The 23,942-nt window shown below is 40.8% G+C and overlaps 1 protein-coding gene across 7 annotated transcripts in view; it reads right to left on the bottom strand.

Moving 5' to 3' along the window:
- GRAMD1C (GRAM domain containing 1C) overlaps positions 1-23,942 on the bottom strand; it is a 52,579-nt gene that overhangs the window by 1,582 nt on the left and 27,055 nt on the right. For 4 of the 7 annotated variants that reach the window (XM_030265725.4, XM_072925161.1, XM_072925150.1 and 1 more), the window contains 11 exons: positions 19,893-20,011; positions 18,578-18,698; positions 14,686-14,842; positions 8,008-8,154; positions 7,109-7,227; positions 5,915-6,057; positions 4,249-4,352; positions 3,380-3,559; positions 1,858-1,915; positions 1,247-1,357; positions 331-436 (listed from right to left, as the gene is read on the bottom strand). In XM_030265725.4, the coding sequence (XP_030121585.4) occupies positions 331-436; positions 1,247-1,357; positions 1,858-1,915; positions 3,380-3,559; positions 4,249-4,352; positions 5,915-6,057; positions 7,109-7,227; positions 8,008-8,154; positions 14,686-14,842; positions 18,578-18,698; positions 19,893-20,011 (1,365 nt within the window). The remainder of the gene's footprint in view (positions 1-330; positions 437-1,246; positions 1,358-1,857; positions 1,916-3,379; positions 3,560-4,248; positions 4,353-5,914; positions 6,058-7,108; positions 7,228-8,007; positions 8,155-14,685; positions 14,843-18,577; positions 18,699-19,892; positions 20,012-23,942) is intronic. The other 3 variants (XM_030265733.4, XM_072925154.1, XR_012054330.1) reach the window with 2 other exon arrangements.

Genomic DNA, 23,942 nt, shown 5'->3' with positions numbered 1-23,942 from the left:
TGACATGGGTACTTACATCTTAGTCAAATAAAAAAACCCAAACCAACAAAAACAAAACAAGCCCACCCACAAACAAACAAACCAACCCAAACAAAAAGCAACCAACCAATAATACCCCAACCCTCCAAGAAACAAATTCAAAACCAAAGCAACCCAAAACATCAGAAGCATAAGCACTGCCTGTTAACTAAACTCAAGACTAGGGCAAAACACATCAAGAAAACTTTATCTAGCACCAGACTACATCAAACAAAAGCTATGATAATACAAGGGAGAAAACCTGAGTTGTTGAGAAACAAGAACATCACCAGGAAAGATTTTGAGACCTACCTGCTCAAGCATTTCAATTGAGTCTCTTAAAACTCCCTTCACATGCTTAACCTGCTCCTTATCATATTGAGGCATCTCCTCTTTTGATACAATTTCTGGGGATATGCTGAAAAAGATTTGAGATTACATCAGAAACATGAAACAAGCACCTTAATGCCTTTTTAAAAGCAACTGTTCTCTGCCACCATTGCTCAAAGCATCCTCTTACAAAAGCCACATACAAAGCTGCCTGCAGTTGAATTGCAATCCCTGTTTTCTTGAAGCTAGTACCACAGACCTTTGCAGGCAACAGCCACCAAGAAAAAACTGTGCTCACATTATGTTTACAATGTGAGCGCCACACTTCTGGGAGCAAGATCCTTCTTAGGAAGAAAGTTGCTCTAACCAGTTCTGAGATGGTCACTATGGGAGGTCCCCACACCCCTTCCACACTCAAAATCAGGATATGGTTTTTAACTTTTTTGTTGATACTGTATTCTAGAGGAAGCAACATTTTTCTGTGTCTGAGTACGAAAGTTTGTGAAGGAGAGGAGATTTAGGAGACTCACAGAGAGAAGCTAAAAAGCTAAATGAATCTTTAACATTCCGTTTGAGAACATGCTGGTTCACACAGGATGTACACTTCAGTTCTGTGATCAGCACTATGATATTCACAGAGGATGAGTCACAGCAGGCTGATAAATGCAAAACTAAGGTTAACATTTATCCCAAAACATCCTGTCAAAGAAGAAATTTATTACCGCAAGATGCAGTCAGACATGTCACTGGATTTCAGCATAGACCACAGGAGTACAGCAAGCCCCAGCCACTTCTGAAAACTTGCCACTCGATTTCATTGTTAATAATTTATTTCTTTAGATCAGATTCTGACATAAGCTGAAGAAGAAAGCAAGCAAAGATTGTGAATTCAACTTACTTCAAAGAGCTTTCCTCCTGAAGCTGGACATGATAAAGGGACTGGGCTGCATGCTCTATCTTTGAGAGTTTGAGGAACAGTGTTATATTCAGCAAGACCAAGAGCAGCAAACTATAGATAGAAGAGAAAAAAATCAAGTTTTGCAACAATTTCAGTTGCAGTGCTACAAACACAAGATCATAGCTAAAGACATCTAAGGAAACAAGTCCTCCCAGCATCCTGGGAGAAAAAAAAAGGTGTAGGGCAGCACTATACTGAAAATTAATATCTATCTGAACAATTCTTAGCAGTTACCATTAAGCTGGGTAATGGCAAACAAATACCAGTATCTCTTCTTGGAACTTTTAAAATTTGGAATTAGTAGATGCTAGACTTTATTTTTTAATACGATCAGACCTAAGAAAACCCGTAAGGTAGACTAGTTTGACAAGTCAGCATTTTCATTCTGCATGTCATTTCCAAGTCAATCCATTCCCCTTTCATACCCACATGTTCCACTCAAATTAGTTTATCATGCTACATGTAATCTTAACATGCAAATGAGGAACAAATACAGACAAAAACCAAGATGAGCTTGGCCAAGCAACACTTTAATGCAAGTGAGTACTTACAAGACACTCATTACTACAATGATGGTGGTGGTCCTACTTACTGCATCTCTTTTCCTTCCTATAGGGCATAGAAGAGAAGGAGGTTAAAAAGTACTAAAGAACATTCCTAAAGGATTTCTGCAGATAGATACATGTCAATGCACAGCACTTCACACAGAATAGCTCAATAACTTCTGATAGAAAAAAAAAAAAAAAATCAGGTCATGTAGGTGCACAGGATCACCTCCAACATTCACCAAGGCATTTTTGCAGTCATCTCTGAAGCTGGCTGAACAGTCAGGCTCTTCCATCAGAATCCCCCCTACCCACTGTGCTGGGGAGAACACAATGCTGGGGCATGGTCACATTAAAGTTGAATAGCCTGAGAAGGTTGCAGTCCATCTATTACTAACAGGCATATGTGCTGCTAGTCACACACAGCAGACAGGTGTGGCTCTCTCTCCTGCTTGTGCTCCTCCTCACATTTATCTTTCTGACAACCAATGTCAGTCACATTTTCCTGTAACTTGTCCCATCCCTACTTGGTTTATCTATTGTCTTGAAAACAGCCCTGCAAGAGGCCATCTGCTATGCAGAAGGCAACAGGGATCAGACACTGAGGGGCAGAGTGTGCATGTTCTCTCCAAACTGAGCAGTTGTATCATTGTGGGCACACTGATCTTTAAATATAATTAATTTTGCACATCCTGCCCTGCACAAAAGACATACAAAAGCTGTTGTGTACATGCAGACATGCTCATCTGAAAAGGTGACGCAACAGTAGCAAAATTAAGTCATTAGGAAGTAATGTCACATAGGTAAAGAGTCCTTTACACACACTGCTGATTCAAATATTCTCAGTGCTATCTATACTCAGTGTTGTCTCCTTCTTTAGGTAAGTGTACTTGCTCCTACCTCACTGTTTACAATTCAAATTCTGTCATGGAATCTACTATTCCCTGGTGCAAACTAGTGCACAGATGTTCCTACTCTCTCCAGGTGAAACTAACATTGTATATGCTGATGGCCAAGTCTGTTGTGCCTAAGGGCAGTAGAACTGCAAGAAATGCTTCACTGACCCAGAAATTACAGAAGCATATGAAACAGACTTCTTAACTTTAAAAATCAATAACCAAAGCTGAGATGACAGGGCCAAGAGGCAAGTGGTAAAGTTCAATCAACTCATGACCTGTGTGTGCAGTTATTTGAAGAAAAAAAATTTTCAAAAACTTTACAAGAATCAGGTTTTTTTCTCCTGATCCAATCTCATTTTCAAACCTTTGCAGATGCAGAGCAGTATTCAAGATTTTGGATGATTTTTGTTTGCTTTAAAATTGAAGGTGATATAAGCCTTCATTTCAAGAGATACTCATGCTAAAAATGATCATGCATGCTCCAAATATATTTTATACAAGCTTGAAGAAGCTTGAACTTGTTAAAGCATTTGCTATCACAGACAAGAGCAATATATATACAAGTGCTACTCTTGCACTATTTTAAGACTTATACTTTCTTGAAAACACTTGATATAAAAAAATCCTACCTATTAAGCTGCCCTGGGATTCTACTCCCATGTCACCAGAGGAATGTTGGGAAGAGCGTTTGGGAAGTGATTCTGCCAAACCCCGGTGTAAAGTGCGTCGCCTTCGTCTCAAAGCAAGTAATTTCCCAGAGTCTTCTATGGATTGATTAATTGCATATTCCTCCATAAGGAGATCTGATTCTACAGTGGAAAAAAAAAAAAGGTTACCAAACTGTCAAAAACAAAGCTGAAGACAAATTGTGAGATATTCAAGGTGGCAATGAGAGGAACAAACACACCTTCCAGGACATGAACTGGAAGCAGGTAATTGGCAAACTACACCCTGACCTCCACCCCTGTTCTATTTTCTAGAGGGCACTTGGAACACTCTGCAGAGGTGGTACACACTCAGCCCAGGCAGGATTGTTCAATGCTATGCCAGACAGCAGTTGGAAGAGCACTGCAAGACGCTGTTATACTGAGGCTAGAAATTGTGTTAGACTCTGAGGCTGCAGCAGTGGCTGGCCAGGCTGTGAACAGACATTCATGGAGCCTGCCAAGTGCCACTGCTTCTCTTCTCATATGCACAGTCAAGGAAATTCTTAGAGATAAGCAGATGCAGTTAAGAATAACAGCTTTCCTGCTGCTCCTTGTGTTTCCTTCTGAAAGCCATTATGGCCAGGTATACAAGAGCCCCTTGTTAGCCACAAGGCTTCTTTCATACCCTGGAACTGGCAGATACATTGATGACAGGAAATTCTGTCTTTAAGACTGCTTAGGTGCTGCCTTTATTTCAAGCCATTCTTCTAGGAGCCAGGTTTGAGAGACACAAAAACATACATAGCAAAGGTAGCCTGCTTAGTCCAGCACAAAGAAAAAAAATGCCTCACCAAGTTGTTTGAAGTTTTCCTGTATTCCTCCCCAGGTATTCTTCTCAATTACAGACTTGACAAGGCCCCAAGGCTGTTTTTTGTACTTCACTTCTGCAGAAACCCTAGAAAACAGAATGCAATAATGGAAAAATACTCTTAAAAGCAGCACAGTGATAGCAGAAGCCTCTTATCAGAAGCACCCTCCAGTTTATGTCTAAAATCTGCATTACTAACTGGAACTGCCATTGCTCTCCAGTTGGGCAGCACTTTCATTGAAAAATGGAAGAGACAGACAGTAGCAAAGACATCTCTAGCTAAAGCATCAAAATCTAAATGTCCAAAGTATGGGAAACATTTTGGAATGTTTTCCTTGAGACTCAGACTACCAGATGATTTCCACCCTCTTAAGCATTCTCATTTTAACACACATTTAAAAGGCTTCCAGATAATAAAGTCATAATTTTTACTTTGTATGTGTACACATGATATATTACATGGGCACTACAATAGCAGAAGGTGAAATTCTTTATCACAACTCATACATCAAGTGCTCACATCCTACCCTGAATAGACAGAAATCTATCTTTCCATGAGCATGACAGAGGGGGAAATGACATTCCTACTGTGCATTACTTGCATTCCTCAGGTAAAGCTAATCAATACTGCTTCCAGAATAAAAATGAATTGGACTAGAATCCTTCAGAGGCATGCTTGTAACTGAGCGAATCCCAAAGCTGTTCATAAAGGAAAAAGTCCTTGATTTCAGTCAAGAAGACCATCCTAGAATACACTTTTTTCAACTTAAGTAATCCTCCAAATCAGTTTAAGCCCACTGTGTATGGTATAACAAAACTCCTTTCAAAGAGAGTTTCCGAGCCATTTTAAACACAGTTTAGTAAGGCCAGCTGTAACATCACCACGTGCCTTCTGTTCTATACATGTGTGCTCTGTGCACCATGTGGACGTAGGTTTTTGCTCTTATCCTAGGGCTGTCCCATGTCTCAGAAAAAACAAGTCTAGGTCTCAAAGAAAAATAATGATTCACTCAAAAAAAAATCCAAAGCAGTCTTTCAAGGACCTTCCTTCTGTTCTCCCAGTAGAGAGGGAGTTTTCCGTAGTTTCACTGCCTGAGATTAGCCAAAGAGAATCCAGTCTTGCTAACCTTTCCTGAGTACTGATTAAGTTTGAGAAAAAAGCTCTTACTAAAGACAGTACCACTTACAATGTTTTCAACAAATGGGAGAGGAAATTCCGTATCTAGATAGCGTTCATTTGAGTACCCTCCTTGCAAAATTAAGTACATTCTATCTTCCCTGCACATTCCTGTGAAACCATTCTCCTCTACAGGCCCTTAGCAAGGATGTCTGGGAAACCTTCTAATAAAGCATCTCAATTTTTTTCCAATTTCTCCCACTCGCACAGCTGCACTCAAGAACACAAGGCTGGTCAGGACCCAGTTCAGTCTCGTAGACGAGTTCCATACCTCAGAGTCACATCTCGGTTAATTTCTCACTGTATTAATGAGATCCAAGCACAGCATACATGTGACAAGAGATAAATTAAGCTTATTTTTCAGAAGAGAACCTAACATTCTCTGTGCTGCTGGCAGATCTTTAAGTGATCATCAACTCAGAACATCCCTGCCCTGGCTTCTACCCTGCCCCCGTGCAGCACATAGGCTCACCGTAAGCGGCACTTGTGACTGGATGTGCGGCTGATGCAGTATCTGTTCACAGTGTAGAAATAATCATGGTAGGGCACGTCATGGGTCAGCACCTCAGCATCCACCTGGTAAGACTGACCTTTCTGGCTCTGCTTATGGAGGATCTATCAAAAAAGAAAATAAAATTAAGAAGGTATATTCATGGTACACAAATTTCTCCTCCCTTCCCCACCCTTTCAGCCTGAGTTCCTTAGGCTGGATCAACCAACTCCAAGTGAACTCAAGGAGAGAGAAAGCCTGAAGAACCACTATAAATACCAGTTAAGAACATCAAATACAGGTGGGGTGGGAAAAGAGAAGATGCCTCCTGCTAAAGCCAACATTGGCAGCATCAGGACTTCCCAACTGCCACCTCAAATACCAGATACAAGGCTGGCCATTGCCTCATGACCAGCTTTTCTTTGACATCTTTCCCAAAGCATAACTACAAAAGGGTTGAGACTGGAAGGCACCTCTGGTGCTTGTCTTGTCCAATAACTCAGGCAGGACTATCTAGAGCTGGTTGCCCAGGACCATGTCCAGGTGGGTTTCCAATGCCTCCAAGGAAGAAGGAGGTACCCAATCTCTATGGACAACCTATTCCACTGCTCAGTCACCCTCACAGTGGAAAAGTGTTTCCTGATGTTGAGAAGGAATCATTTGTGTTTCAGTTTGTGTCCATCACCTCTGCTCCTGTCACTGGGCACCACTGAAATCTGTGGCCTTACTCAATTTTCTGCACCCTCCTTCAGATGCTTCTATAAATTTTAAGATGCCCCTCAGTCTTCTTTTCTCTGGGCTTAATATTCCCAGCTCTCAGCCATTGCTCATATGGGATGCTCCAATCCCTTCCTCATCTTAGTGGCCCTTTGTTAGGCTCTTCACCTCTCATACTGGGGAGGCCAGAAGTGGACACTGAAAGCTTTTAGTTGTGCCTTTTCACCCCCCAGTTCCTAAGAGATGTTAATACTTTTCCCCACAAGTTTCATGGGAGTTTACAGCCATCTGTAAAGGTAGAAAGCCTCTCTCATTTAATAAGCATTGGCTCAGTAATGGCCCAGTAATGCTTTAAGCTGCAGATGCACATTCAGTTCACAGAACTCTGACAGACCATAGAACTGACCTGTCCCTTGCTTTAAAGGGCACCAGACAGACACACATACATGCACACAGTACCTGCTTTTCAGTTGCAGTTGTGAACTTCCCACAGAGCGGATTGTTAATCGTTACAGTGTACGTCAAAGTCCTCAACTGATTGCCATTGGAGTCTCTATTCCAAGGGGTTGATACAGCATCTAGATGAGAAGTATGCAAAATCTCACATAAAAAATATCTGTCTTATCATGTCTTGAGAGTTTGAGAGCAGGAGTTTGAGAGCAGGAAAGACAGAAAACTGTTTCCAGTTAATTGTGGGGTTTTTCCAGGAATAACCATACCCATGTAGTTTGCTAATAAACAAAGGTGAGGCTCTGAATAGCTGAGCCTGAATCTACTGAAATAGGGTGGAGAAAAGAGTAAGCAATTAAATGAAAATATGCCATTTCCCATTTGCTTATAGTCGAATAGGTTCACTTAGCATTATCAAAAGCTTTTGCCACATTGCCTTCCCAGCTGACACTGAATAAATATTACCTTTTTGACTTGATTTTCTGTTCTTACAGTCTCAGTGAATAAAATTTACTCATCCAGAAAATTAAAGCCTGTGAGTATCATTTAGGAGGATGCAGTGATTTTTGCCTGTGTACCAGCCATAGAAATTTCACTATTTCTGGGACACAATGTAATCAGAAATATGCTAGAATGCATCAATTTTGAGTATTTAACCTACTCAAAATTCAGGCATTAAGATGTAGTTTTGGGGTGCACTGAAATGAGGTTCTTACTCCAAAATGTGCATACCTAGGGAAACAATAGTCTAGCTTTAAATATTCTCTTTCATAGTGAAACTTTAAAGCTTTAAAATTCTTTTAAAGCAAGGAAAAACTTAAAATTCAACTTAGTCCTATTTAGCAACTGTCAGAGGTAAAAATTTTCAGGGTAGCTTGTAACAGGCAGAAGGGTGAAGAGTTTATTACCTACTATACTCCTGGAATTAAGAAACCTCTGCATGAAGTGAGAATTGGTGAAAAGGATTTCAAACATCTTGTCTGCAGTGATGTGGAAAACTCTGTTTATAAAAAGTCTCCCATAGAGATCATTGTCAGAGACAGTCTCCTTCACTGCTAAGAAAGACAGAGATCAGGTTAAGAACAGTATTATGCATAACCTTGATAGCATTCTAGGCTTTATTACAGCTTAAATCTTTCCCAAGCTTGCATCAGCATTTATTTCTCACTCTCAGAAACACAGTAAGGGTAGCAGCAAATGGTTTGGTAGGTAGGTTGCTTTCAAGAACAAAGTCCAGAGCTGATTCTCAAATACACACCCCTACCACCACTTTCCTGTGTCAACTGATAAATTAACAGCAAAAGGTACCTTCCTTTTAATTCTGCCTTCAGTATTTTACTAATCCTGCAAGAAACACTGGGGAAAGAACTAGCATAATATTCATTAATACATGTGTCTATTGTACAACGGGCAAGAAAGAAGGACAGTAAAACCATAACAGTTTTCTTCTTGTGTCTGGTTTCAGAATTCTGCTTTTAACACTTGTAATACTGGCAAGGCCCACAGTCTAAGGGACCAGGTAGACTCCCAAACAGTTCTTCACTCCATACTTATTGTACAGGAACACAAGGGATACCCTGCTCCATTTTGCAGTCCCCAAAAATGCACACAGAGGCTCAAATGCCATCATCTATTTCAAAGCCACTCAGCACCTCAGTGGCATTCTGTGGCTGCAGCACAGATCTTTGCTATTTCTGCTTCTTGGTGGTTGCTGGCATGACTCAGCTTTGTGGTTTTCTCAGGCACACTGGCAAGAGATAAGGGATAGAACGATAATCCTGGAGGGCAAGCAGTTTCCTGTGCCAATCTCGACTCAATCTGCTTATGCTTTAGAAACAAATCAATCCTAAACTATAATTACCAGCAAGACAAACAAGCACCCCCCCCCCCCCCCCCCAGCACCACTAAAATGAAACAAGCAGCCCAAAAGCAAATCTTGCAGCAGGCAGACACAAGTCAGGATGGCCAACCTTTCAAATGATACAAATGAATGCTCAGGGCTAGGAAAGGTCAGTGCCAGCCACGAATGCAAAGGGAGACTGAATATCACACTGTAGTTCACAACCTGCCTGCCGGCTAAGGTTACAGCACTTAAAACATTACTGGCTTGGTAGCAGTCAGTATTGATAAGGCAAATGCACCAACTGAACAACCACAGCAGTCCCCAAGGAAACCCAGTCCCATATGAGCAGACTCTCTCTCTAGTGCTGCTCCTAGCCTGCTAGAAGCCTGTTAGAACATCTGCCTCCAAAAAAGCTCTCCTTGATCTCATCAGGCTTCAGAGTAGGACCCCAAAAATGAAGTGTGAGTGCTGTATTTTTGTACTTGCAGAGATTGACTTCCTCTCCACGCTGTGTTCTGCTTATGCAATTGTAATTCCACACAATTATGAGATGGGACAGAAAGCAAACACACATTTCAAGAGGCCTATTTAATCAGTCAATACACAGTCATTACACATAGAATATTAATTCTGTTGCGCTGAAACATTCTGCAGGAAGCCAGAAATTCAGCCTGAGTTTTCTGCTTATGCTCACTGTATTTTCTCTCCTAATGAATCTAACAAAAGGCAGGCCAAGTGAACTTTAAGTTTGATCTAATTAAACAAGACCTCAGCATTACAGATCTCTCCTTTCAGAGCGCACTCCCCACATCCTCTCTTTTGCTAAGAGACAGGAAGTTTCAATTACTGATTCTAACATTCCCCCTGCCTACTGTGCATCAGCTAGCATGGCATCAGCTACCAGGCAATTCAAACCTAGTTACTGTGGTTGAGTGCTACTCAGCTGGACATTGACATGCCCAAGGAATCTGCTACCACTTAAAAAAAAAAAAATAAAGACACCCAGACACATGATCAAGCCACCAGATAAGCATCAGATCAGCTTTGTCAGCTATTTGTATATGTCTTAGCAAACACACGGTAACGCAAGTTACCTCTGCCCCAGGGAGCCTGAGCTAAACAATTCAACTTCATGTTCACCTGAAATGCCTGAGGACAGCTACTATTTCTTTGCTGATGCAAAGTAATTTGGTAAGCCAGGGCAACTTATGATATTTACAAAGCCCATGCTTTATTACCTTAACGTGCAGATCTTGCTACTAAGCTCTATTACTCTGAATCTGTCCTCTTTCTAGTGAGTCTGAAGAAAATGCACCCACAGGTCTATACAAAACTTCCCATAAATTAATTTGTCTACACTAGCTCTATATGGTCATGTCTCTAGTAAGGAGTAGTCAATGAAGTGTCAAGTGTACGAGTATCTATTGAGAAATATGTTTTCTGCTTACAATCCTTCTCAGCTCTTGGAAGAAACAAAGGGGTTTTTTTGTTGTTAGCACATGCAGCAGTATGTGTTAGCATACTGCATATACAGCAATAATCAGAAAATCAAAGCTAAACCTGGGTTTACATATCAGGCCCATCAGCTATTTTAGATGTTAGGATTCAAACAGCTGCTCTCCAGAAAAACTGTAAAGTCTTTGGACAATGGGTCTGGAAGATGCGTGTGTGTATAAACTCTGCAAGTTCCACATTTGTGGAACCAAGTCGCAGGGATACACCAAGAGCTTGAAAGCTTCAAGTTACTTCCATCCGGGCTTCTTAAAATTTATCTGTAGAAATCCTAAATTTCTACAGATAAATTTTGTAGTGACCACAAACAGTAGCATAGCAATAAATAAGCACACACTTTATACACTTGCAATTCAGACAACAAGCAGCTTTAACCACTTATCTCTGCTACAAGTGAAGATGCATGTTTGTCTAGTGTTTCATTTTACACAGATAAACTTGTATCTGCCTTTGTTTTTCACAACAGCAGGGCAACATAAAGCATTTTACCCAAGACTGGCTTCAAATGCTCTTTATTAACAAAATGTTTCATGTAAATACAGAGATATCAGTTTAAGTCCTTCACTTTCAGTGCTGTTCTAACCCCTCAGCAGCATACACTTATCAACACCAACTTTCTTAACCTGAATACATTTATAGCTGAATTGGAGCTGTCTGCTAAAAGAACATGAGATTATTCTGACTTTAGGTAAAGATCCCTAGGGACCCAAAAACACAGAGGTAAACACATTACCCCGAGTGTTCTGGTTCAGCCTAACAACAGCAGGTCTATTCTCTCCCCCAGTACTGCCTTGCACTTCCTAAGGTCATTTTCATCACTGCAAGGCAAGCTGTGAAATAATGTTTGAATATAATACCATTATGCAGCAGAGATGGCGGAGGCTTAAAGACATCTGCAGTGCAAAAAAGAGAGACAAAAAATGGAAAGGGGTGGAAGAGGCAGCAAGAAAAACATTGCTATTAAAATTCCCCTCAACAACCAACAGCAAAAAGCTAACCACATACCATAAGCAAATTAAGAAAGCTGAACCAGTAAGAGCAGAGGCTATCAAACAAATTAGTAAGAAGGTTGATTTTTTCCACTCCACAGAGATGGGGGAGGATCAGGATTTTTAAAAAGTATGTATGCAAATCTTAGCACTGTTGGACGTTTCTATATTGCTGGGGATGGGGAAAAATTACAGGCTGCATGAAAGATATGTAAGTAGAAGCTTTTAACCAAATACCTGAAATCAAGTGAATAAAACCAGTTCCTGGAACTGAACACATTCCAGACATCATCTATTTAAAGACTGTATCAGCAGTATTAACCATTTTCAGAGAACTCTCCTATACTTTAAGTACAGAATTATCTTGGGGAGCTACTAAGTATTGCCATAATGCTAGCTTTTTCCAGTTCACAAGATAAAAAATCCCCACCACGTTTTGCCTTCAGGTGACTTAAACATATATCCTCCAAACACCAAGGTATATATTTTTTTTAAATTTATTTTTTATAATTTATTTTTTCAACAAAATATATCCTTTTAGTATTTTCATTAAAATGCCAATAAGATAACAGGACTGCTCTTCCTTACATACAATGTATATCCAAAATGTTTTACTGGGGGAAAGAGGGGTACAACTAACACAGGGCTGAACCTAATTCCAACTGTTCTGTATTTTAAACATTGTATGGCCCATATACCACTATCTGCAAGCAATAAAGCCTCTGCTGTGGCCATCATGCAGCACCACAGTGCAGGCAGTTATGCTCTCCCGCAGATCACATTTAAGGTGGCTATTAGTACACACTAATAACCACCAGTAAGTCTGTCATGTTACACAAGAAGAACAGAAATGTGTGATCTCCCTGTATACAGTAGAGCCTTCTAGCAAAAAATACTGTTTTCCCTATATCCTGCTTCCCCCTTCTTTCTTTGAAGTATTTAATGTTGCTGAACATGGTCATTGAAGACAGACGAACAAACTACCCTATATATTAAAGAGCTTTGAGGAAATTATAAAGATCTCTTGGCCCTGTGTTGGAAAAATGTATTCTATGCTTGAATTAAAATCTGTTTTCTGAAATTTAGAATTAAGGCCACAGATATTAATGTTTAGCTTAGCTAAAAGGTTGTCATGGCTCAGAATTTATACTGATTTATGGAACTGGACAAAAACACCAAGATGCAGGTCAATAGGCCAGTGGTGCACAGTGGGATGCAGACCCCCCATCCCCAAGGTGAGAACTGCTTAGGACAAGGGAATTAATGTTGTGAAGAACAACAGTCTTGAGCTTGCCCCTCACCTTATTTGCCAGGACACCTCCTTGGGCAGCCTGAGTATGAGCCAGAGGACACAAGAGAAATTATTCACATGGGTAAACCTTTGCCATGTAGGAAAGGTAGTTTCATTTGCATGAAGGAATTCACCTTGTAAGAGTGTGGGGTAACTGCAACAGAAAGCAGACAGAGAAATAGAAGAAAAAATTCTAAGCATGAAGATTCTGAGAGAAAAGATTAATGTTGTGAGTCTAGAAAATCCTGCTCTGGATAAAAAAAAGACTAGTCTTGGGGAGGGAAAAGAAATAAGAAAGGCAGTATGAAGTCAGTGGTCTTCTTATTAAAGAGATATCTCCAGTTTAATATGCTCTATTTATTCAACATCACTAATTCAGGCATTACAGGGAATATTTACTGCTATTGTTTAGGCAACTAGCAGCAGGAAAGACAACAGGACTACTTTTTAATCAGTTTCACTGGAGACCTTTGCCATAAAAAATAAAATACAGAGACAGAAGAGAGATACAGCAATAGGAAGATAGGAAAGCTGCAAAATATCTAAAACATCCACAGGCAAGAACTTTCTGTTGCTCTAAGCGATACACCGGCGAAAGAGTAAATTAATTTGTGAAGCTTGTTAAGTGTGTAGGAGAATGTCCTGTTTAAGTAGGTATATTCACAAAAATGATAATGACATGCATTGAGTTGAATCTGAACTCAAGCCAACACATTAACAGTATGGGCGAGCAACAGCAAAGTTAATTTAATATAAGCATATCCCCAGACAAAACTCACAACTTGAAGGCAGCCAACTCAATCAATAATTCTGAAAGCTTTCCTATACACCTCAGCAATCACCCCCATAATCACACCTGCAAACAACTTCAGTTGTCAACTCTGAAACTACAAGACACAAAATTTCTTAGCGAGATTAAGAACTGCCTTCAATTAACTAAACTGTTCTATTCCTGCCAACAAGTGATGAAGTAAGTTCTCTTTGCACGTGAAAGAAATACACAGCTGCTACTGAGCACAGTATTACTGTTGGGGTTTTCTGTCTTTTATGTTCTCCCCACCATATAACCTTGGAACCAATATATGTTGTGCACACTTCACTTTAAAGGCATTTACAGAATCCAAGATTCAGATATTACAGAATATCCACCAATGTTCAGTGATCAGTCTGAACAACTACAGCCCTTTGGCACAGAAAACCTCCTCAGGGTAAGTGAAAATCTCACCACAGAAAAATGAGAACTTGTCAGGGACATCTGTGGGACCACAGGACAAGCATTGACAGACCTTGGCACAAGTCTCTCATCAAGGCACTCGAGTTTCTTCTATCTTGTATTGGGTAATGAGATATGAGTTATGAGGTTTGTGTATTAGGATCTATTAAGATCCTGTTAGCACAGAGAGTGAAAGTTGCTGCAAGATATCCATTCAGGTTTTTCATCTTCAGATCATATTCAGAATATGCACAATGCTCTCCTGAAACCCTGGGCTTTCAGTAAGTTCCTCAGCTTACTCCACCAATAACAATGAAGCCCATAAGCCTTAAGATAGTGTAAGTGTAAAGAAGGGGGGTTGGGGGAATCTTTCAGAAACTTAAATACAGCCTGAGATGTTTCCCCTCAGTTTCCAAGAAACACAAACAAAGGAAAGAAACATCTTTGAAATTAGCACCACCCCATTGTCAATAAACATTTAGTTGAAGCTGTTGGCAACTCTCTACCCACCAAAAGAGAAAGAAAACCACAATTTCTTTGTTTTCATTCTAAACACCCAACAACTTTTTTTTTTTTCCCCCACAGAAACAAAGATAAAAAAATGCTTTTGCTGCAATTCTGTGAAGCAAATAAGCAAACAAGTTTCATAAGATCAGAAAGTTCTCTAACTTTCTCTGCAAGTGAGATGGAACACCAAAGTCATATTGTCTTACAGAACCCAACTGTTAAGAGATTTACCTTCTTCACTATCTGAAGCACTGCTCTTCTCTGGAAGATTTTCATTCTCATTAAGGTCCAATGACTTTTCTAAAGATCTGCTCCTAACTAGCTTAGCAGGTTTTCTTTCTGAAGATGGAAGAGGACTCTTTATTTGCTTCTCACTTGAGGACTCCACCTGAAACAACCAAGAGCAGAAAAAAAAAAAAAAAAGAGAAAGTTGCTCTAAAAGAAGACAGCCATACAAAGTTAGCCACAAGTTCTATCTGCTCAATTACCACACAGTCAAGCATTCATTTTCCCCTTGTTCCTCTACCCCAGCCAACCTCTCTTCCCTTTATTTAAATATTTTACTAAACTCTGGTAACAAGAAACAGACTTACTTGTATGTAGTGTTGGTACCAAGAGCTCCCTTAAATGGGACAGACCCCTTGCACCCATCTGCACAGTTTGGGCCCCTTCCCTGCTTCGACATTAGCATTTATAAATTCATTAACCTTACACAGATTTACTTTACATTCATCAGGTTCATTTTTTTCCTAACAGTTTGGCAAGGGTCCAACAACCCAGAGGGGAAGCACAATGAAAAGGCAGGGTGCCGCTCTCTTTCAGCAAGATTAAATTACCCCAATTACATATTTGAAAAGTTCTTATTTTATACTATGCCATCACCCTTTGAAAAAAGTTTTAAAATACTGTCTAGAGCGATCCTACTTAAAAAATATTACTTCTCACAAACAAAGCAATGGAGTATCATTTGCCATCTCCAATATATAAGCAGGAAGGAAGTCCCTCTGAACATCAGCCACTGAATCAATGATGCAGCTCTTAACCTTCAACAAAAACTGTCAGCTAAGCATGTATGCCATTGCACACTTGAAGAAGTAAATCTCCAGGGAAACTGTATGGACAAAGTTTGTGTATATAAAAATGTCACCCAAAAACTCTGGCTACCAGCTTTGAATCAGATTTTATTCTAAACCTCTCCTCAAGGCCCCACTGCCACCAGTGGAACATCTGGGATCAAGAGCAGCACAGCCCCAGAAGAAGAGTGTCTGGACCATAGTTAACATGATCAGGCCTCTTCAACGGGTTGTTCTGATTCATCTGCAAAACCATCATCCCCTAAAGATTATTTAGCATTGACTCCAGAAAGCAAAAGCATCCACTCCTTGAACAGTCATCATGTATACTTCCTGTACTTCTTGTACTTCTTTTTAAAAAATAAAAACCTGTTACTTTTCTTGTGCAGCCAAGGGCTATCAGGTGGTGGTTGGCTGGAAAACAGAGACAGGCATAAATCTGACTGCAGTACAAGCAGACAAAAGTATTCCTTCAGGGTCAAAAAATTATAAAGGAAGACTGAATCAGAAAAACAGTTAACAAATGCTCCTATTGAGAGAAGCTGCCATGTAAGTTATACTCAGTCACATAACAGGATCTAGGACAGAACCAACATTAACTGTCAAAATACCAATACAGATGGAAGTCCAAAAGGAGTTAGTTGTGACAGAAAAGCCCAAAAATTGACACACTGATCCAGCACAAACCCAAGGAACTCTCATAGCATTCTGACAGCAATCAGGATCTAGTGGAAGCAGGGTTCCCACCAGCAGCATAAGAGCAGCTCACTATGCCATGAGCAGAGCAGGAAAGCCAGGCTCAACTCAGAAGGCAAAAGTAACAGTTCCTAGAAAAAAAAATGCTTTTCATGTTGTCATTGAAGAAGAAATTCAAGAGGGAGCTTTTGTAATAACTGATCACATTAAACACAGATTTAATGGAGTTTTGGGTTGGTTTGTGGTTTTTTTTCCACACTAAAGAGTAAAGATTGTAAGATCTGTCAGCTGAAATTAAAGATGTATAATTTATTCCCTATTGTGCATTTATCTCTTGAGCTAGTCCAGTAGTGCTAAGTTCTGTGCCAAGGGTTTTTTTTGGTTTTCAGCCTGTGAACAAGATCTGTGAGTGGAAGGCTGCCCTACAAGGGGAGGAAGGAAGATGATGGTTGCAAAAACAGGCAACAAGGTGGCTCCCACATTCATGTGTACTGAGAGGGCAGATGAGCCACACAGAATTGCCTCAATCAACTACAGACAACCATTGACAATATTTTTTTTCAAGATGGGCCAAATACTAGACCCAAGCCCTCCACTATTCAGATCTTCCTCTTATGAGAGCTTTGGCCCTTACTTTTTCTACTAGAGCAAAGGGGAGTTTAAGCCTGTTGCCCTCCAGTCTTGGGAAGGTGGTTAAGTGTGCTTTGTGTCATCACTGTGATGACTTCTGATAAATACATTCTAAGCACTACTGCCTCCTCCTACTGCCTTTGTGGTTCCACAAAATATGCTGCAATCCTGGGCCTGTGGAGAGAGCATGGATATTCTTGAGTAATGCCAAGTGACACATACAGCTAAACAAAATTGCTGTGCATTTTAGTTACCCTGAAACAGTAAACTTATCAGTGTAGTTACACATTTATCAAGACTGAACTTTTACACTAGAATTAAAAGACTTTTCAGAGGCAGTTTATTCAAGGCAGAATCCTGGCATTTTTACAGACCAAATCCCCAGGCATTCCTCCTTACCAAGATGCCAAATTAGATTTAGCACCTGTAAGAGACATCTTGGGGTGTGGCTTCTTTTCCAGGCACAGCAATTTTTAAATGGCTTGTTCTTGCGTAAATAAGACTTACAAGTGCAAACTAAGGCTATCTGTGTAGATTTTTAGTTATCCCAAACAGTCCAAATTCCAGCAGCATTCGCAGTCCTCTCAGGCCTCCCTTACAACTCCCTAAAAATCTTGTTTTATACTGCTAGGAATACCTATCACTCAAGCAACTATGTTTTTAACCTCTGAGAAACACCAATATTCTTTGCTGGATATGAGTCTCTAGCCATTAGCTTGGATTTTGGCAAAACTATTTAAATTCTACTTAACCTCCAGATCAGTTTTAGGAAGTGACAAAAGCCACAAGATTTACAGCGTAGGGTAGTAAAAACTATTAAAATAGTCTCCTTTTTTTTCTTCCCCATATTCTCCAAAGCAAAACTTGGAGTAAGTACTGGCAATTAAGTATCCAGCCCTAGTGAAGCTTATAAAAGATGCATTAGCGGTTTATTTTCTTTTCCAAGATCTTTGGGATATCTAATAACCAACAGAAAATATCTGCAACTTTTTAGGACTACAGCTGCACACAGGAGCCCCAGACACTGTGCCAATCTCAGATACTGCTCACACTAGCCAAACACATTCACAAATTCATACAACATGAGTGAACACGAGTGAGGCACTCATGCTTGTTCAGCTGTACTAACCCAAGGCCTCAAGGTAAAATTCATCCTTATTATAGCAAGTGTGGGGGCTTTCCCCTTCCTTCCGAAGCATCAAATAAAGGTTTAATATATTCACAACAGCAGACTAACTGACCATTGAAGGCAAGCATAACAAAATGTAACTACCCTTTAATAAGCCTTATGCATAGGAGAGATAATAATATAAGAGGAGATAACTTTTAAAATTACAAATAGCATAAGCAAGAAAGCACTAAAAGTGAAAAAGACATTACTTTCAAAAAGCACTTGGATAAAACACAAATATGTTTCCCTTGGGAACTGGATAAGAAAAACCAAGAAATTTTGTTTTTAAAGGAAAAACAAAAAACAGACCAGGGCATAAGCCTCAGCATGGTAGCTAGGCTGTGCACTAATTAGTCACAGAGCACTGCTGAAGATCATACCAACAATATTCTCTTATACAGAAGTTCACTCACTTTCAAATTTAAGAAACATTCTTGACTTCTCAAAGACTTTGGAAGTTACAATCTCCATTCATCCTATGCTTACAGATATACACGTTAAGCCCATATGCTTATCAGCTACAAACAGCAAGAAAGGTTGTGTCAGCACTTACTCCTGGCAACATGTGTCTGTTGGGTGACTCTCCTTCTGTTTGAAGTGTGGGCTCATGAACTAAACCAATCATTTTGGGTAGTTTTTCATCCCTTTCTCCAGAATCATCACAAATGCCGGATCTGTCCAAACCAAAAAGGAAGATATCTTTGAAGATATAAGTGCATAGAAACCCATGAAAGTGTCTTGTGTGATTTATGCATTGAAAACATGGCTGTTCAGATAACATTAAAAACTACCAAGTCATTCTTCCCACATACTGCTTATTAGTATCGAGCCATCTTCCTCATTTCAGGCACCTCTCAGAACATTTATCTTCTGATCATAAGGTTAATAAAACCAAGAGTGTGCTGTGGGAAACGAGGAAACATACAGCTTATAACTAATTTGGAAAGAAAAAGTGTAAAGAAAGTGTCAGAAAATTTTCTTCCTGCATCACTTATTCCAAAGTTGCAAAGTTGTGACTTTCTAAAAGAAAAAACCCAAAGCATAAAAACAAAAACACCTCAAGCAAACCCAAAACAAAAACCAAACCAATCAAACAAAAAAAAATCAGAAAATATTTCATAGAACACCTTTTGAAGCCTGTAATGAACTCGGCATTTTTCTCACAAACATACTCATATAACACAGGTCTGAAGAGACAAATTACACTGTTCAGTTTTGTAGAGTCATGCTTATTTACATAGAGATATGTAAAGTGCTCTTATTGACACTGGCAGGTCATAAATCAGTTCACATTTGTCTAAAAAATAAAATCAAGGCAACTCTTTCAAAAAACCACATAATTATTATTACAATTATTCCAGCTTGTTATATTATTATTCCTGTTTCTTAATTCAAGCTGAGGACAATACAAAAATAAGCTAAAACCTCAGATATTGAGAGAAAAAGGCAAAAAAATATTTCAGTCTCCACAGAGCAGGGGAAGAAAAAGGTGTCTGAACAATAACATAGCTCCATTCTATTCAAACCTTCCAAACTGTTCAAGGGCATACAGGTGCTGACTAGGCACCATCATGTGAAAAGGCTGCTATTTATGCTACCTTATGCTGGTCCCCAAGCAGATCCAGGGAGAACAAGGTCTTCCTCTCTCCTCTTCTAAGGGGCCTCAGCTACACTGCTACTATTTTAGAAAATTCACACAGGTAAGTTTTTATGCACACTCAGTCTATGCAGTTCAGACCTTTGCGTCCTTTCACTACAAGCTCAACCATTCTGGTAAGACTACAGCAGCTCTTTAGAAACTGAGTTTCTAAGAAAGAGGACACTGCTTCTCCCCAGGTGTTTCAATCGGCTGTACAGCCGCTCCTTACCGAGACTGCCCGTTGTCCTCAGAAGATGAATGAAAGCTCTCCATCTCCTCGCTGTTCAGGCCCAGCTCAGAGCCATAGCTCTGGTGCACCAGCTGCCAGAATTCCTGCTTGGTCAGCCTCTGAAACAAAGCAAGCTAGTCAAGAACCATGGTATGGAACAGCAAGGCACTGGAGGAAAAACAGCAACAAGTTTGAATTACGCCACAGCCTTTAACCTCAATTCTGACAAAGACCGAAAGCATTCAGGTATCATGTTCCGAGATTGGGTTTCAGCATTTTGGGCAACTGTACTCCTGCCTACTCCACACTCCCATCGCCGTTCAACCAGTAACACCAGGCATAAGAAAAGTCATCATTTTAAGAAAACACACTTGTAGCCATTACTTGCTTCTTCACATGTCACCAATATTTTCACAGATACCTTCAAGGTCCCTCCATCTTACACTTCACTTGATATGGCACAAGGTAAGTAATTACCTCTGATTCTGAACAAACTGCTTAACAGATACCCACCTGTTTCCTGAGTATGCTCAGAGTACTTTACAAATTGTGGGAGGCTAGTATTTCAGTCACTACGCTGGTGTCTAGGTCAGCCAACTGTCCACTTTGCCAAGGTGGGACAGGAGGTCCTCTCTTTGTACCACCAGCATCCTCTTTATGAAAATATAGTTGTTTTTCTTCAGGATTACCTCGACTCATAACTAAGTCTTCTCCTTCTCTACAATATATCTATCCTGTTCCACGAATTCCCACACCTACCGAGACATATTTAAGTTCACCTAAACCGTCAGGAAAGCTTGGAGGTTAAAAATAGCATGGCACACTCATATCTGCAAAGTAAGCAATGAGTTTCAAAGTCCACCTCTGCTGTAAAGGGATGCGGGGGGGGGGGGGGGTTGTAAAAAAAAATAGAAAGAAAGGAAATAAAAGGTTTCGGTATTTAAAAGACCTCAGAGAGCAATACTAGCAATCTTAAAACAGGAGACACCACACTGGAAAATGTGCCTTGGTCACCATCCATATTGATCAAGGGAACAGGACAGTGCTAATGAGGCAGTAACACAAGTAGTGCTTACTATTTGCATGAAATGATGACATTAAGTACCTATACATTATTTAACGATCCTTTAAATGATCCTCTCCACCCGCTTGCTTCACCTGTAGAGTGTTAGTTACAGTACCGCAATTTTAGACAGGCGCGGCGGAGCTGACCCGCGCTCAGGATGTAAATGCGCGCCCGCGGCCGCCCCGGCGCTGCCCGAGCTGCCGGCGCTGCCCGCGCCCGTCCCGCTCCGCGACCCACCTGGCACGGCCCCGCTCCCGCCGGGAGCCGCCGCGCTCCCACTTCCTGCAGGGCGGCGGCGCCGGGGCCCGGCCGCGGCCGGGGCAGCGCCTTCCTCGGCTGCCGCCGCCGGCCCGGGGCGGGACAGAGCCCGTCGCGGCCGTCGCCGCCGGGCTGGGCCCCGCGGGGGTCCCGCCGCCCCCTGGCCCCAGCTGCGGGAGCTCCGCGCCGCATCGCATCGCACGGGAGCCGCTGCCCCGAGGGCCGGGACAAACAGCCCAACTCGGGAGACGAGGAAGGGTTTTTTCCCTCGGGTATTTTCCAGCATAACACTTTTTCGGGCTTTTCAGAAAGCAGCTGGCAACAAGCACCCTATTGGCAGAGATCAGTTTCAAGGTATTTAATCCTAGCGAGGGCAAAGTAAACATTAAAACACAAAACACACAGCTATAAAGCAAGGGTCATAGCAGCTAATGCCAGCCTCCCTCTGCACGCGGATTTGTTCTACACAGCAATGCAGTGCTGAAACATGCATCCACGTACAGCTGACCTTACTTTCCCCATGCATTTTGTCTTCTGAAGCAATAAACTCATAACCACAAAAAACTACCTACAGCTGTTCTTATTAAATGGCCAAAAATAGGGGTGGGCATTACATGGTTTCAAAATATGACTGAGGTGAATCTTCAGCTAGCACACCTTCCAACTAAGGAATCAAATTACAGAAATAAAGCCATTTTAATTTCTGTTGCCCAAGATTGCAAATGCCCTTGATTCCCAGTCTAATGTTGCTAATTAAATTCACTGGTATGTTCTGTCTATGGGCAAATCAATTTGCCCTTTTACAGTCAGCTCAATAGTTCAAGGAAAGCAAAGAAGCTTTTCAGCTTCTGTAAAGGAATCTAAAAAGCTGTTTCCTGTTGTTTTGTAAAAGCAATCTTACCAACTTCTGCTTCTAAAACAGGATTCTTGCACTCTGCTCAATTATTCCTAGCTCAGCTAGACATAATAAGTTCTTAATGGTCACAAGCCAAGATCAAACTGGACTTGCTTTATTGTATCAGAAAGAGTCAGTTCTGAAAACAAAGAAAGGCAAAAATTTTCTGGGTCAGACTTCTGCTTCTGAGAGGATGGCTGAGAGAAGCTCTGAAGCTTGAAAGGCAAAATCTAAACGTGAATTACTTTGCCCATTCAAGGTGACGATCTACACTGGGTTCTTCCTCAGTTCTCTTTGTATACAAAAACAAAGGCTACAAGAAGCAGCTGGGATACATTTTGTCTTTTCAAGCAGAGCACAAATCATCAATACTTTGCTTCATGCCAGACAAAGCCGTGTCATGGAACAAGAAATACTAGAGTACCACTGACAGAAGCAAAGCTGATGATTTTTAGCCTCTATGGACAAATGCAGAAATAAGAATAAGACCTGCCATACAAATTGACAAAAAAGACAACCCTCACCATACACCACACTCCTGCCAGGCAATTTGACACAGAACTCTGACTGTTGGCAGAACAGGGGAGGGAAACAGCAAACTTTCCCTCTAATTGCCTAAAAATGAAGCTCAGAATCAAACCAAGTCTTTCATCTCTTAAATTAATCTTCTTGTACGCAAAGGTGCAAATAAGCATCTCTCTTTTCACAACCTTCCCTGAGAAACTGTTGGGGAAGGCAGAACTGCCATCCTGGGGAGATATTTGCCTCAAGAAGCCCAGCTGATCAGAAATTCTGGTCCCTTCTCACACCTCTAAACTTACCTGCTACGTCATCTCAGGAGACAGGTGCAAATCTCTACCCAGCAAAGCATAAGAAGAACAATAGGAAAATAAATCCAACTCTAAGGCAGAGGACTCATGGGAATTGAGACCGATTAAGTTAAGATCTTGTTCCATTAGAAATAAGGAGCACTGTGTTTGTTTGGGATTTGAATGACCTGCCTAATTACATTTTAATTTGTTCCTTCTCCCTTAAACTTGAGGGATATTTGACACCCATAAGGTTTAGGAAAATAAAGCAAAACTGTGAATGGCACTGCTCTTATTGTCAATAGCAGCCATGAATAAATTTCTTGTGCCAATCTGGAAAGCCTACTGCAAAACACGATTTTTGGCTGATTTTAGAAATTGAAGTATTATTGAAAGCTGCAGTGGATGTGGAAGCAGCTATCTGTTTTATCAAGACCGGTGTCATGTCTCTTCCAGACCTGCATTAATGATTCCTTATTTTCCATGATGCTGGATAATTTAAAACACAATGGCAAGCTAAAAGCCTACAAGACTCATTCTGCACACATTTTGCAACAGGAATGGAAAAAAAAAAGTGGAATTTTCCTTCAAAGAAAAAAAGTATTTGCATGGACATTTAAAGAATAAAAAGCTAAAGAAAGACCCATGTTAAGAGGAACGTACCCACTGATTTGCAGAGGAATTAAAGTTGAAGGGCACCAAACACACCATAGTGTTTTCCGAGCGGGTCTGAAGAAGTCATGAGCTACAGAATTGTAACTGTGCTAAAGGGGACTAGGAATCCTGTCAGAGCAGTGGTGCAAAGTTGGGGGAAAGCATCTTGATGGACGAAGTAAGCTTGGGCACAGAATAGCATGCAACTGGCTTTCTTGCACAGTGCAAGTCACTTCTAACAGAAAGGCAGACTTGTCAAAGGACTACTTGCTCAGCCACCTAGGACATGCAACACTTGGTAAGTACAAGGAAGAACGGCCACCAGATGGAGATCTGGGAAAGGGTATGAGGCTGACCCCACAGACAGC

The sequence above is a fragment of the Taeniopygia guttata genome, chromosome 1 (genome assembly GCF_048771995.1).
Source record: "Taeniopygia guttata chromosome 1, bTaeGut7.mat, whole genome shotgun sequence".
Lineage (NCBI taxonomy): Eukaryota > Metazoa > Chordata > Aves > Passeriformes > Estrildidae > Taeniopygia > Taeniopygia guttata.
The sequence above is the reverse complement of the archived record's forward strand: the minus strand, read 5'-3'. Positions and strand labels throughout refer to the sequence as shown.